Below are 12,916 nucleotides of genomic sequence, written 5' to 3'. Positions count from 1 at the left end.
ACTCGCGTCCCGCGGAGCGTTCCAGGCGGGCGCGCGGCTTTCTCCCCAGACCCACCGAGCGGCGAAGAGGCGAGATGCGCGGCGGCGGCGCGTGGGGCGTGCTCCTGGCCTCGCTGCTGTGGGTCGCCGCGCGGTGCCAGCAGAGAGGTGAGCCCGGCCCGGGTCCCTGGGTCCTCGGGTCCCGGTTCCCCGCAGGCGGGCGGGCGGGCGGGGGCGGCCGCGGACAAAGCCCGTCGCGTTGGAGCTGCTGGAGACCGGGCGCGCATCCTGGTGCACCTCGGCCTGGGGGCCTCTGACACGTGGGTCTCCCGCGCCGGCCGGGGAGGGCGGGATGGGGACGCCGCTCCTGGAGGACGCTGCCCGCTCTTCGCAAGCTTAGGCTTTAACCTCCTCGGGCTTCGGGGGTCGTCCAGCCTCGCCTCTGGCTTTTGCGGAACTTAGTGACCCAGGAGCGCCATCTACGCGAGCAGTGCTGGGGGTGGCGGGAGCGGGCGCCTGGGGGTGCTTTCAGTGCCCCGGCTGCGCGGGCAGGGGTGGCGGGGCTGCTGGCCGGGCGCGGGGAATGAATGGGGAAAGAGCTCCCCCGAATCGCCCTCACTGTCCGTCTGCGCAAGCTGGGTCGCCGCGGTCGGGGAAGGGCGGATTCCTCGGGGCCACTCGCTGCCGGGCGGGCTGGTGGGGAGAGACGCGGCGAGAAGCGCGCCCCTCGCCGGCGGCCCCGGGCAGGGGGACCCGCAGGCGGCGTTCAGGGCACTGATGCGCCTTCCCGACCCTCGCTCTTTGTGCAATCGGCGAAGTGGCCAAACCCGTTCATTCCCCGCGCAGGTTTGACCGTGGGCGCGCCGGGGCGAGGGACCGGCCGAGAAGGGAGCACCTTGCATGCGCGTTGCAAGGATTGAGAAGACAAACTCAAAGCGAATTTTCAGTTTCTGTTTTTGCGGGCGAAGCGGGAGAGAGAGAGAGAGAAAGAAAGGAGAGAATTCTTTTCCCTTTGGGGGGACAAACCCGGTCCCCACGCCACCCCTAGTCTTCGCGGCGTGGCTTCGTGTTGGCTAGACAGTCACAAATATTTGCTGAAAACATCTGGAAGTATACAGCAGTTGACAATGGGCGTATTCCCACAAATACAAACTTCATTAAAAAAAAAAGTACAGGTCAAAAGTAGTGGGCGGAGTTCGCAGTGCCCTCGTGGGAAACGTGTGTTTGGGCATTGTGCTGAGTTTTGAGCTCTGCAGAAACGCGACCATCTCATTCATTCAAGCATTCATGATGGAAGCACTGGACCGGAGCTGGAAACGCAGCTTTGAATAGCTGCGAGTCTGCTGCGCGGAGCCGGGCTGGGAAGAGGGAATTTACATAGTTATCAGCCAGAAGAAAGGAGCCTTTGGGGAGGGAGAGGAGCCTTAGAGGACTTCGAGCGGACTCCTGTCTATCAGGCTGCTGAAAGTGAACAAGTCTCAGTTTCCCACAGGGTAGAGAAAGAGCAGCTTGCCTCAGCTTATTGTTCCCCGAAACTGAAAGTCTTAGGCTGGGGAGATGGCCTGAAGGTTGTCCTGGCCCCTCGGGGCTCGGCACTTGGCCTGCCGGTTATGAGTGGTGTTTGGAGAAAGTGGGACCTCATGGGGCTTTCCTGCTTTGAGATGCTGCGGAAAACCTCCCAGGGCAGGAGCCCTTTAATGTTGCATATCGCATTCCCTGTTTGCGTTCTGAACCCCACCAGCCCTCACCCTTCCTCACGAGCCTCCTTGAGCAGTTTTGATTTTTTTTTTTTTTTGAGATGGAGTCTTGCTGTCGCTAGGCTGCAGGCTGGAGTGCAGTGGCGCCATCTCCGCTCACTGCAACCTCCCATTCCCGGGTTCAAGCGATTCTTTTGCCAGGCGTGTGCCACCACGCCCGGCTATTATTTATTTACTTATTTTTGTATTTTTAGTAGAGACAGGGTTTCACCATATTGGCCAGAGTGGTCTCGAACTCCTGACCTCGTGATCCGCCCGCCTCGGCCTCCCAAAGTGCTGGGATTACAGGAGTGAGCCACTGCGCGCGGCCTGATTTTTTTTTTTTTTTTAAAGAAACGATTTTGTGCCCCGTGAATAGCATGAATGATTAGTAAAGTTGTGTGTTTTGGTGATAACACAATAATCCTGACCTGCAAATCACCTGCTAGTTAGCTGTCTGGTGTTAGTTTTTAGAATAACTTATTCTCTATTGACGTTCAGATTGTTAGACGTTCCCTATCATTTCTGCAGTCTCTCTGGGTTACCTTACAACTTATACTATATGACCTGATGGCTCACTTTCCTTTGAAATATAATCAGTTTCAAGTGAGCTCCTTCTAAGTATTGAATAGGAGGTATTGTGTTTGTAAAAATAATGTGTTAAATTCATGGCTGGCAAATCACAGGAAATTATGGCAGCTTCATCACTTTTGTTGGAAACCAGCCCCTCTTTTTTTCTGAATAAAATAGACAATTCTAAGTACAGAAAAAAAATCTACGAATAAAAGAAAATTCACTTCATTCTCATATATGACATAGTATTCAAATTTAGCAAGTATATACTCCACTGTAAAGTATGCAAGCCTGAATGCATTTCAAAGGTATATTTTTCTTTTCTGTTGCTGTATTCTCTAACTAAGGGCCCATGAAAAATACTGATTGTAGCAGTTGGAAACAAGGGTATGTGTAATAGAAGCATCACTGCCCACCTCCTACATAGCCTGGACTTTAGTCCATTCTTTTTTTCCCTCTTTTTTTCCAGACATTAAATATGAAGCCTACACCTGTAGTTAATCTAGTGTGATTGAGAATTCAGATGCAACAAGAATATTAGAATAAATACATATACTGATCTTTAGTGTCTTGTGCCACTGCTTTATAATTGCACTGCTTTATAAACTCATATCATAAAATGTTTCTGGGACCATTTATTTCAGGGTAATGATCCTTGAAACACCCTACCGTTTTATACTAATTCATTCATAAAATCCTATGGATATTCATTTTCATGTACAGTAAATTGTTATGGGGAAATAACACAAGCTCTATCTTTAAGCTTCAGGTGTTTAATTCTCTGGCTTTACTAGCTATGGCAAATTGGGGACATGACCTGTGCTTTAGTTTCACCATCTGTAAAATGGGAATAATAATAGTGCCTATCTGGAAGGGATGTTAATGATTAAATGAAATAACGTGAGAAAAGTTCTTAGACCAGTACCTAGTACAGGGTTAACCCCCAACAAGCAAGTTTATCTATATTCATCACTATTACTATTTTATAAAGAACTATATATTTTTAAACTGTATTCTCCAAAATGCATAATTGTCTAGAAATTTGGAGTCCAGATTTGGAATCAAATAGTCTTGGGCTCAAATGCCAGACCTGTCACTATGATTAGCTACGGCCATGGCTAAGTTTCTTAACTTCTCTGAATGTCAGCTTTCTATCTATAAAATGGATAGCATTGATATGATTAAATAATATGTGAAACATATTGGCACGGTGTAAGGCGTGTCAGGTACTCAGTGCATGATGGTTATTACTGTTATGCCTATTGTACTTACTCATTGCTCATCATCCTGGACATCCTGTCTCTTTCATTGCTGAAATCCGTTTGGTCATTAAGACTTGTTGATTTTACCTCCTGAAAATCTGTGCAGTCTCTTTCCCCTCACCGCTGGCCAGGCTTAGGAATTGTTTGTTTTTCTCAGGAAATAGTGCGATGGTTCACCCAGCAGGCCAGCAGCCTCACCTGTTCTCCCTCCTCAGCAGTGCCATCACTGCGATGTTTCTAGACACACCATCTCCATAACTGCTCCTACTCCTGTTTAAAATTCTTCCCATTTCTCACCGCTTCTTTATCAAATTACTTAATGTTCCCCAATGTGACTGACTTTCCTTCCTTTGTGTTTAAGCAAGTGGTCTTCTTCCAAGGTGTGCCCTTTTCACTCCACATCCCTCTCCTGGACCCACCGTCTGGGTTTAGATTATGTGCCCCAAACCCCTCGCTTTATCAGATGCACAAAATGACAGTGTCCTGCTGCGTCACACTGTGGGTAAAGCAAGGAGGCTGGGACCCCAGCTGGCCTGCTGTCTCAGAGCTGAGAGGCGTTATGTGGGACACGCCTGCACCTATTTGTAGCTAACCAGTGTTTCCTGGAACATGTGCTATTAAGTGCTGGACACGTCTTTCATTTGGGTTCTAAAGAACCCTGGAAAATCTTCCCAGCTCTCTCTCTGCTGAAGTATTTGTTAGACCACCTTCCCTGCACTCCCAGGGCTTTCCCTGCTCAATCCTATTGTCTTGCCTGTCATGGGGCCAGTAATTGGCTTGCTTATCTGTCTCACCTTCTCTCTCAGGCTTCTCAAGGGCAGGGACTGCTTTATTCATATCTGCCGGTTCATTGCTTTACAGTGTTTTTAGCAGTTAGTAGCCACTTCTTATTGCTGAGCTGAGTTGAAATGAACATCTTTATTTAGGAATCAAGTAACTTTAAAAATATTTTGAATAGCTGGACGCGGTGGCTCACGCCTGTAATCCCAGCACTTTGGGAAGCTGAGGCAGGTGGGTCACCTAAGGTCAGGAGTTCAAGACCAGACTGACCACCATGGAGAAACCCCGTCTCTACCAAAAATACAAAAAATTAGCTGGGCACTCAGGTGGCACGCACCTGTAGTCCCAGCTACTCGGGAGGCTGAGGCAGGAGAATCGCTTGAACCCTGGAGGCGGAGGTTGTGGTGAGCTGAGATTGCGCCATTGCACTCCAGCCTGGGCAACAAGAGCGAAGCTCCGTCTCAAAAAAAAAAAAAATATATATATATATACACACACACATATGTAAATACATATATGTATATATATTTATTTTGAATAGATAGTCCATATTTATGGTACAGAATGCAAAAGGTAGTATAGATAGAAAAAAAGTTAAGATTTGGCTTTTTTACTCTCTTTTGAGGTAACCACTGGCTTTAGCTATTGGGTAAGCTTCCAAAGATGTTTCTTCAGGTAACTTTTAAAAGCAAGCTACATCATAAAACCCACTTCTTCTCTAATAGTGTAAGAGGGGCACCAGTGATTTTCTGAGGAAACATGGATGCATGGAACAGTATCCCTCTGTCCACCGCCCTCCCCTCATACTAACTTCTTTACTAGACCTTGTGCGGGATATTAACATATCATTTAGTAAATGTATATACTTGCAACCTTTTCACCTTGCAACTTGTCCTTCCAAGTAGGGCTTTGACAGAAAGGTATTGTTAGAGCAGTGTTTCCTAGATCTTTTGGGGTTTAAAAACTTGATTGATTTCATGGCATTGTACTACTTCTAAAAGTATTGTTTACTGTAGTATTAATAAGCTATTTTTAAGCCATAGAGAATTTTTAAAAATATATTTTAGAACTTTATGATTTATGATATAGAGAAGTTGAGTTTGAGAATAATTCTATTACACGTTAAGGGTAAGTTAATGTATTGACCGATATGTATGACTTATTACTGGAACACTATGGCAGGTACAGAAAATCTTTATTTAAAAAAATTTCTAATGAATAAGTTAAATCTGTACCTTGAATATAAAAATTAATTGATAGCAACTGGACAGCACTCTGGAACTTAGACTTTAGCTGAAGTTTTTCGTTACATTCCTCAGGAATGTTTGGATGAACCACATAAACTATCGTCTCCTAAGAATGATGTATGTAGTTATTTACAAGTTTGCAAATAATTCTTTTACTTGTGTTATTTCTAAAATATCAATATGCATCCATGGACAATAGAATAAACCAAGGCATTGCAAAATTAATGAGGAGAAAAAACCCTGCATAGAAGTAATTTAGTTAAGGTCATGAACTTTGGTTCTGTTGGAACATGTCTGTCAGGGAGCTATTTCAGCATAAAACACCACACGATAGCAGGGTTCATTGTATTTTCACCCCCCTTTATACTGGGGGTGACAGTGTCCAGAGGAACCATTTGATAATAAATAGCACAGAGTCTTCCCACTTGTGTCTTTGTTTTCTAAGGCTGGCTCAGGACAGCTTTCTTTGGGTTAACTTGTTCCTCATCTTGCTTGGGGGCAAGAGGCAGACAATGGAGGCAGTGAGATTCCAGATCAGCTTGGGTGGGTAACATTCTTGCCTAGGTAAGCTTTTATCTCGAAGTGTTCATTCAGAAATGGTGATGGAGAAATACTACTGCAAAATCACCAGTGTGATTTCAGTGTGTGTGCACATTTTTTTAAAATCAACCATTTGAAGTTTGAATCTCCTCATTCCGAAGTTATCTTTGAAGTCTGATCTGCTGGCCCAGCAGGCAGTGTGACTGACATTCTTGTGCCAGAGAACCTCCTGTATTGCTGGTGGGAATGTCAGATTTAGATCAATGAGTATTTATGGGAAGTGCCATCTTTTCTCATTCCCAAAAGTATTTCCTGCATCTTGTTCCATTGCTCCATAGTTTCCTGCCAGAACCTCAGGAGGTTCTCTATGACAATAGCAGCGTTAAAGAAGATGCTTAAATTTAGCAGATGATTTTTAGTTAAAAGAGAACAATTAGAAGTTGGGACGGGGGGAGGGAAAAAAAATCCTCAGACCACAGTGTTGATTATGATACACCATGCTTTTCTCTTTGTTTTTCCTTTGGCACGGAGTCTCACTCTGTTGCCCAGGCTGGAATACAGTGGCTCAATCTCTGCTCACTGTGACCTCTGCCTCCCAGTTCAAGCAATTCTCCTGCCTCAGCCATATTGGTCAGGATGGTCTAGGTCTCCTGACCTCGTGATCCACCCACCTCGGCCTCCCAAAGTGCTGGGATTACAGGCGTGAGCCACTGCACCCGGCCAGCCGGCTGCTTTTTATCGGGTCTCTGATGCTAGCCTGTGTCCTTTCGTTTAATCTAGGCCCACACTGCAGTTACAGTAAGCCCGCCAAAATACCGCCTTCATAATGTGCTGCCTCAGCTTCTGCCCACCTGCTGTGGCCCTGTGTGATCCCTCCAAGTTCGGTCACAGCTACCCTGCCCTTCTCCACACTTTTCTGTAGCTGAACTATTAGCTTCCATTGCAGGGGTCTCCTTCCTGTCTAACCTCACGTGGCATGTTGACTTGCAGCTGTGTGATTTGGTTACGTGACTCTCTCACCCAAAATGTATTCCCATTTCCCACTGAAAACCTCACCTGACAACTCATGCACAGGCTGCAACATACCAACCCCAGGACAACCTTGATGTGATGGCCTGTTTCAACTGTCTCACTTCTGAATATGCATTGTATTTTGTGATAAATTGGGGTTTCCACCCAGCCAGAGTTGCCATCCGCTCCTCCTTTGAATGGCTGGTCCAGAATGCCATAAGCAGTGTCAAAAAGAAGGGACATATCTGTTTCGAAGATCAAAACCTTAGCTCCCAGCATTTCTTTGACTACACAGACAACTCCAGGGGGCGTTCTAGTGTTAAAACCTGGGTCATTAGAAGCGGGAGGACAGTAACACCGAGGAACTCCCCACAGGTAGTCAAGTTGTCTGAGGAACCATAAAGCCATTCCTCGGACTCTGGATAACAAACCCAGCCCTGGCCCCTCTCTGGGTATGAGGTCCTTCAGCCTCTTAGACTTTGCGTCATCCAATCACGTGGATTGCAGTTCATTTGATCTGGGTAGGAACCAAAATCTGTGCTTCAGAAAACCTTTTCCCATTTTGTATCCAGAGGCACAAGGACCTTTTCAGTTGGTCTTCAAGCAGACCCTTTGGATTTCTGGTCTAAATGGTTGTTTGCAGAGCTCTTCCTGCCACTGCTTGCTTTCCGTCCCTGCTGCTGTGTCCTCTGGTGGGCCGGTACTCTTTCCCCGCCCCTCAAAATCCACAGTTTGTCTCTTCAGCCCTTTTATCTGAATCTCCAACTCTGCCATTTTTACCTTTACTTCAGTACAAAATGAGTTTTTTCGACTCTTTGCAGCTTCACTCCTGGCTTCATGGGCATACTTTTGTTCATTCTACAAGTTTGGAATGGGGAGAACTGGAGATAATGCATCCACATATGAATGCTTTTGGAAACTCCCAGTGTTTTTCTTTAAAAGGGAGTTATCTTTTTTTCTTTTTTTTCGTTTTTGAGACAGAGTCTGGCTATGTCACCCAGGCTGAAGTGCAGTGGCACAATCTCGGCTCACTGCAACCTCTGCCTCGCGGGTTCAAGCGATTCTCTTGCCTCAGCCTCCTGAGTAGCTGGGAGTGGCCTGTCACCACACCCAGCTAATTTTTGTATTTTTAGTAGAGACAGAGTTTCACCGTGTTGGCCAGGCTGGTCTTGAACTCCTGACCTCAAGTGATCCGCCTGCCTCAGTCTCCCAAAGTGCTGGGATTACAGGTATGAGCCACCATGCCTGGCTGGGAGTTAGCATTTTATTTTTTATATTTATTTATTATTATTATTATTATTTTTGAGACGGAGTCTTGCTCTGTCGCCCAGGCTGGAGTGCAGTGGCGCGATCTTGGCTTACTGCAAACTCTGCCTCATGGGTTCATGCCATTCCCTGCCTCAGCCTCCTGAGTAGCTGGGACTACAGGTGCCCGCCACCATGCCTGGCTAATTTTTTGTATTTTTTAGTAGGGAACAGTGTTTCACCGTGGTCTTGATCTCCTGACCTCGTGATCCGCCTGCCTCGGCCTCCCAAAGTTCTGGGATTACAGGCGTGAGCCACCATGCCCGGCCTTTATATGTATTTTTTTGAGATGGAGTCTTGCTCTGTTGCCTAGGCTGAAGTGGTGGAGTGCAGTGGCGCCATCTTGCCTCACTGAAACCTCTGCCTCCCAGGTTCAAGCGATTCTCCTGCCTCAGCCTCTTGAGTAACTGGGACTACAGGCACATGCCACCACGCCTGGCTAATTTTTGTATTTTTAGTAGAGACAGGGTTTCACTATGTTGGTCAGGGTTGTCTCGAACTCCCCATCTCGTGATCCGCCTGCCTCGGCCTCCCAAAGTGCTGGGATTACAGGCGTGAGCCACGAGAGTTAGCATTTTAGAGTTAACACCTCATTGGAGAGGAGAATAGTATTTCCTTGTAGGAGTACTGTCATTTCTATTTAGTTTTTAAATTTTTTTTTCATGCACTTGCTCATTCATTGATGCACTCATTCATTCATGCACTGAAGACACTTTGGGACCTTCACTCTTCCAGGCCCTGGGTCAAGGATGTTCAAAGTTAGTGTGTCTGGAGAGCCCTGTTCTTGGCTGCCTTCCTCACTGTGAATCCATGGCACTTCTTGACTTTCTTGGTGTGTTTGTTTTTGAAAGTCCAAGGAACTGAAAAGTGTGTATATCAAAAGGAGTTTTCTGGCCAGGCGTGGTGGCTCATGCCTGTAATCCCAGCACTTTGGGAGGCCGAGGCGGGCAGATCTCAAGGTCAAGAGCTCGAGACCATCGTGGCCAACATGGTGAAACCCCGTCTCTACTAAAAATACAAAAATTAGCTGGGAGTGGTGGTGCGCGCCTGTAGTCCCAGCTACTTGGGAGGCTGAGGCAGGAGAATCGCTTGAACCTGGGAGGTGGAGGTTGCAGTGAGCTGAGATTGCGCCATTGCACTCCAGCCTGGTGACAGAGCAAGGCTCTGTCTAAAAAAAAAAAAAAAAAAGCTTCCCAGGTGATTCCACTGTGCAGCCAGGGTTGAGAACCACTCAGGTAATATCATAAATTTTGTAGGTGAATGCAGTTTACACAGCAACGCAAGGAGGCAGGATCTGCCACCACCCCTTGCTTTGTCTGTAGGGTGGAAGTTGGGGCATTGATCCCGTCCTGCCCACCGCGGCCCACAGGCTAGTGCTCTGTACATAACAGATGTGGAATACTCGGGTCCCAACTGACTCTCCTCACTTCATGTCTATTTCCTGATATTCTCACAGCTCTGTGAAGTGGGGATAACAACACCCACACATCTCAGAGCTGTGAGCAGTCCGTGCACTTAGAGATCACGTTGGATCAGTGACGTGGCTCAGGGAAAGCCGGTTTCTTCTGTGTCCCCATTGTCCTTTGTGTAGCGTTTTTCACTTGGAAAGGTCTCACCCAACGCATCATTGTTGCACTTGTGTTTAAAGGGGCTTCCCCACAGTTGAGTCTTGCTTTGCTGACTTGGTCATTCACCAAGACCCTTCTTTCTTTGAAAAATACTCTTGATCATGTATGACATTTACAGTCCTCATGTTTTGGGATAAAGTCTCGTGTTGCAGAATTGGGTGTTGATTGATCTGGTGTTGCACTGAATTGTTCATTCTTTAACAAATTCATCCAAAATTTAGTAAGTGTCTTCCATATTCAGACATTATTCTGTGCTGCATCCCTTCTTTCTCAATGCCTTTACATGGACAGGTCACAGGAGCCTTTTCTCTGGGATTAACTGGGCTACCCCCTTCTCCCCGATACAACCTGCTGATCTCCTCTTGCACCTTCTCATGTCTGGTGACTCCAGGGTCTGGCTGTCTTTATTCACCTACTGCTCCCGTCCTCTTCTGCTTATTTATTTATTTATTTATTGAGATGAAGTCTCACTGTCTTGCCCAGGCTCGAGTGCAGAGGCGCTATCTCAGCTCACTGCAACCTCCACCTCCCGGGTTCAAGTCGTTCTCCCACCTCAGCCACCCAAGTAACTGGATTACAAGCACCAGCCATCATGCCCGGCTAATTTTTGTATTTTTGTAGAGATGGGGTTTCCCCATGTTGGCCAGGCTGGTCTTGAGAACTCCTGACCTCAGGTGATCCACCTGCCTTGGCCTCCCAGGGTGCTGCGCTTACAGGTGTGAGCCAGTGTGCCTGGCCTGCTCTTATCTTTAATTGATAATTCATTATGCACTTGCTTTTCTGGCCTCCTTCAGAAGTTTTCCTCAATATTTGGCTTGTTATTTCTCTTCCACCCAACAAAACAAGAGCCATTTTCCTTTCCATGTCCCTGTCACACACAGACACACATGCACACACACACCCCTTACACATCTGCCTATATTGACTTACAGACCAGCTGCTTACCTGGCTTCCCTGCTACAGGCACTTGGAGAAGTATCACACTGATCCCAACTGAGCAGAGCCAGAACCTGGAACTGGGCCTGTCCGCAGGGTGGAGCAGGTTCTTCTGGAAGGGCCAGTCCAGCTGCAAGTGTGGGATGAAGTCTCACGTAGCATGTAATGTAACAGTTTTCCAAGAGCCCGGAAAGCTGTTGGCATTGGAAGCTCCCCCTGAGTTAATGGACGGTGAGGTTGACCGTGTCATCCCATGCCTGTTGAATTGCTTCAGTGGCATCTCATTCTCTATTGAGTGGGACTTCCAAGGCCCTGCTCAGACCTCTCCACAGCCTCTTCTCCCACTGCTAACCACATATTGACCATTCTGTGACAGCTGTAGTTCCATCACGTGATCTTTATTTCACCTATGGCACTCTGACTTATTCCAGCCCACCCTGTCATCCTTCTTATTGTTTCCATAGTGATTTCTCTGTACATCTGACCAGTACATCATTTTGCACCTATTTGTTAACTTGCCTGTCTCTCCTTAAGGGCCAAGATGTTTGCCTATATTTGCTGTGCCTAGCACAGTGCCTGACATACAGAGTAGATTCTGTAAATATTTGTTGAATGAACAAATTCAAAATACAGACAAGCAATGGAAATCTATTAATAGTAGGTATTGGCTGGACGCGGTGGCTCACGTCTGTAAGCCCAGCACTTTGGTAGGCCGAGGTGGGTGGACCATGAGGTCAGGAGTTCAAGACCAGCCTGGCCAACATGATGAAACCCTGTCTCTAATAAAAATATAAAAATTAGCCAGGCGTGGGGGCGGTTGCCTGTAATCCCAGCTACTCAGGAGGCTGAGGCAGAGAATTACTTGAATCCAGGAGACGGAGGTTGCAGTGAGCTGACATCATGCCACTGCACTCCAGCTTGGGCAACAGAGTGAGACTCTGTCTCAAAAAAAAAAATAGTGGGTATTATTTAGAGATCAGACAGATGGGCAGAGGGGGTTAGGGAAGTCACTAGTGAGGAAGCAGAGCGAAGATCTCCTGGGGAAGGGCAGGGGCTGGCTCCAGAAGGCTAGGAGACCTCAGTCACCGAGGCAGGATTTTTTTTTTTTTTTTAGACGGAGTCTTACTCTGTCACCCAGGGTGAAGTGCAGTGGCACAATCTCGGCTCAATGTAACCTCCGCCTCCTGGGTTTAAGTGATTCTTCTGCCTCAGCCTCCTGAGTAGCTGGGACTACAGGCATCCACCACCATGCCTGGCTAATTTTTTTTTTTGTATTTTTAGTAGAGATGGGGTTTCACCATGTTGGCCAGACTGGTCTCGAACTCCTAACCTCAGGTGATCCACCACCCATCTATCTTGGCCTCCCAAGGTGCTGGGATTACAGGCGTGAGCCACCACACCCGGCCTAAGGCAGGATTTAAAGACAGGGAACACGGAAGAATCCAGGTAACTAGACTAAGAAAGAGAATGGACAGACCTTTTTGGAACCAAGGCCTCCGCTCACTTTTTTTTTTTTTTTTTTTTTTTTGAGATGGAGTCTTGCTGTGTCCCCCAGGCCAGAGTGGAGTGATGTGATCTCAGCTCACTGCAAGCTCCGCCTCCCGGGTTCACGCCATTCTCCTGCCTCAGCCTCCCCAGTAGCTGGGACTACAGGCGCCCGCCACCACGCCCGGCTAATTTTTTGTATTTTTAGTAGAGACAGGGTTTCACCATGTTAGCCAGGATGGTCTCGATCTCTTGGCCTCGTGATCCGCCGGCCTCGGCCTCCCAAAGTGCTGAGATTATAGGCGTGAGCCACCATGGCCAGCCCCAGGGAGGATTTAAAGACAGGGAACAACGAAGAATCCAGGTAACCAGACTAAGAAAGAGAATGGATAGACCTTTTGGAACCAAGGCCTCCGCTCACATTACTTTTTTTT

At 47.2% G+C, this 12,916-nt stretch overlaps 1 protein-coding gene across 2 annotated transcripts in view; it reads left to right on the top strand.

Annotated features, from left to right (window-relative positions):
- The window catches only part of LAMA1 (laminin subunit alpha 1), a 164,827-nt gene continuing 151,911 nt past the window's right edge, over positions 1 to 12,916 (top strand). For both annotated transcript variants that reach the window (XM_001118617.5, XM_077974776.1), the window contains exon 1: positions 1 to 147. In XM_001118617.5, the coding sequence (XP_001118617.5) occupies positions 75 to 147 (73 nt within the window). In that variant the 5' untranslated portion in view covers positions 1 to 74. The remainder of the gene's footprint in view (positions 148 to 12,916) is intronic.

The sequence above is a fragment of the Macaca mulatta genome, chromosome 18, assembly GCF_049350105.2.
Source record: "Macaca mulatta isolate MMU2019108-1 chromosome 18, T2T-MMU8v2.0, whole genome shotgun sequence".
Lineage (NCBI taxonomy): Eukaryota > Metazoa > Chordata > Mammalia > Primates > Cercopithecidae > Macaca > Macaca mulatta.
Note: the sequence above shows the minus strand (reverse complement) of the source record. Positions and strands in the feature narration are given on the sequence as shown.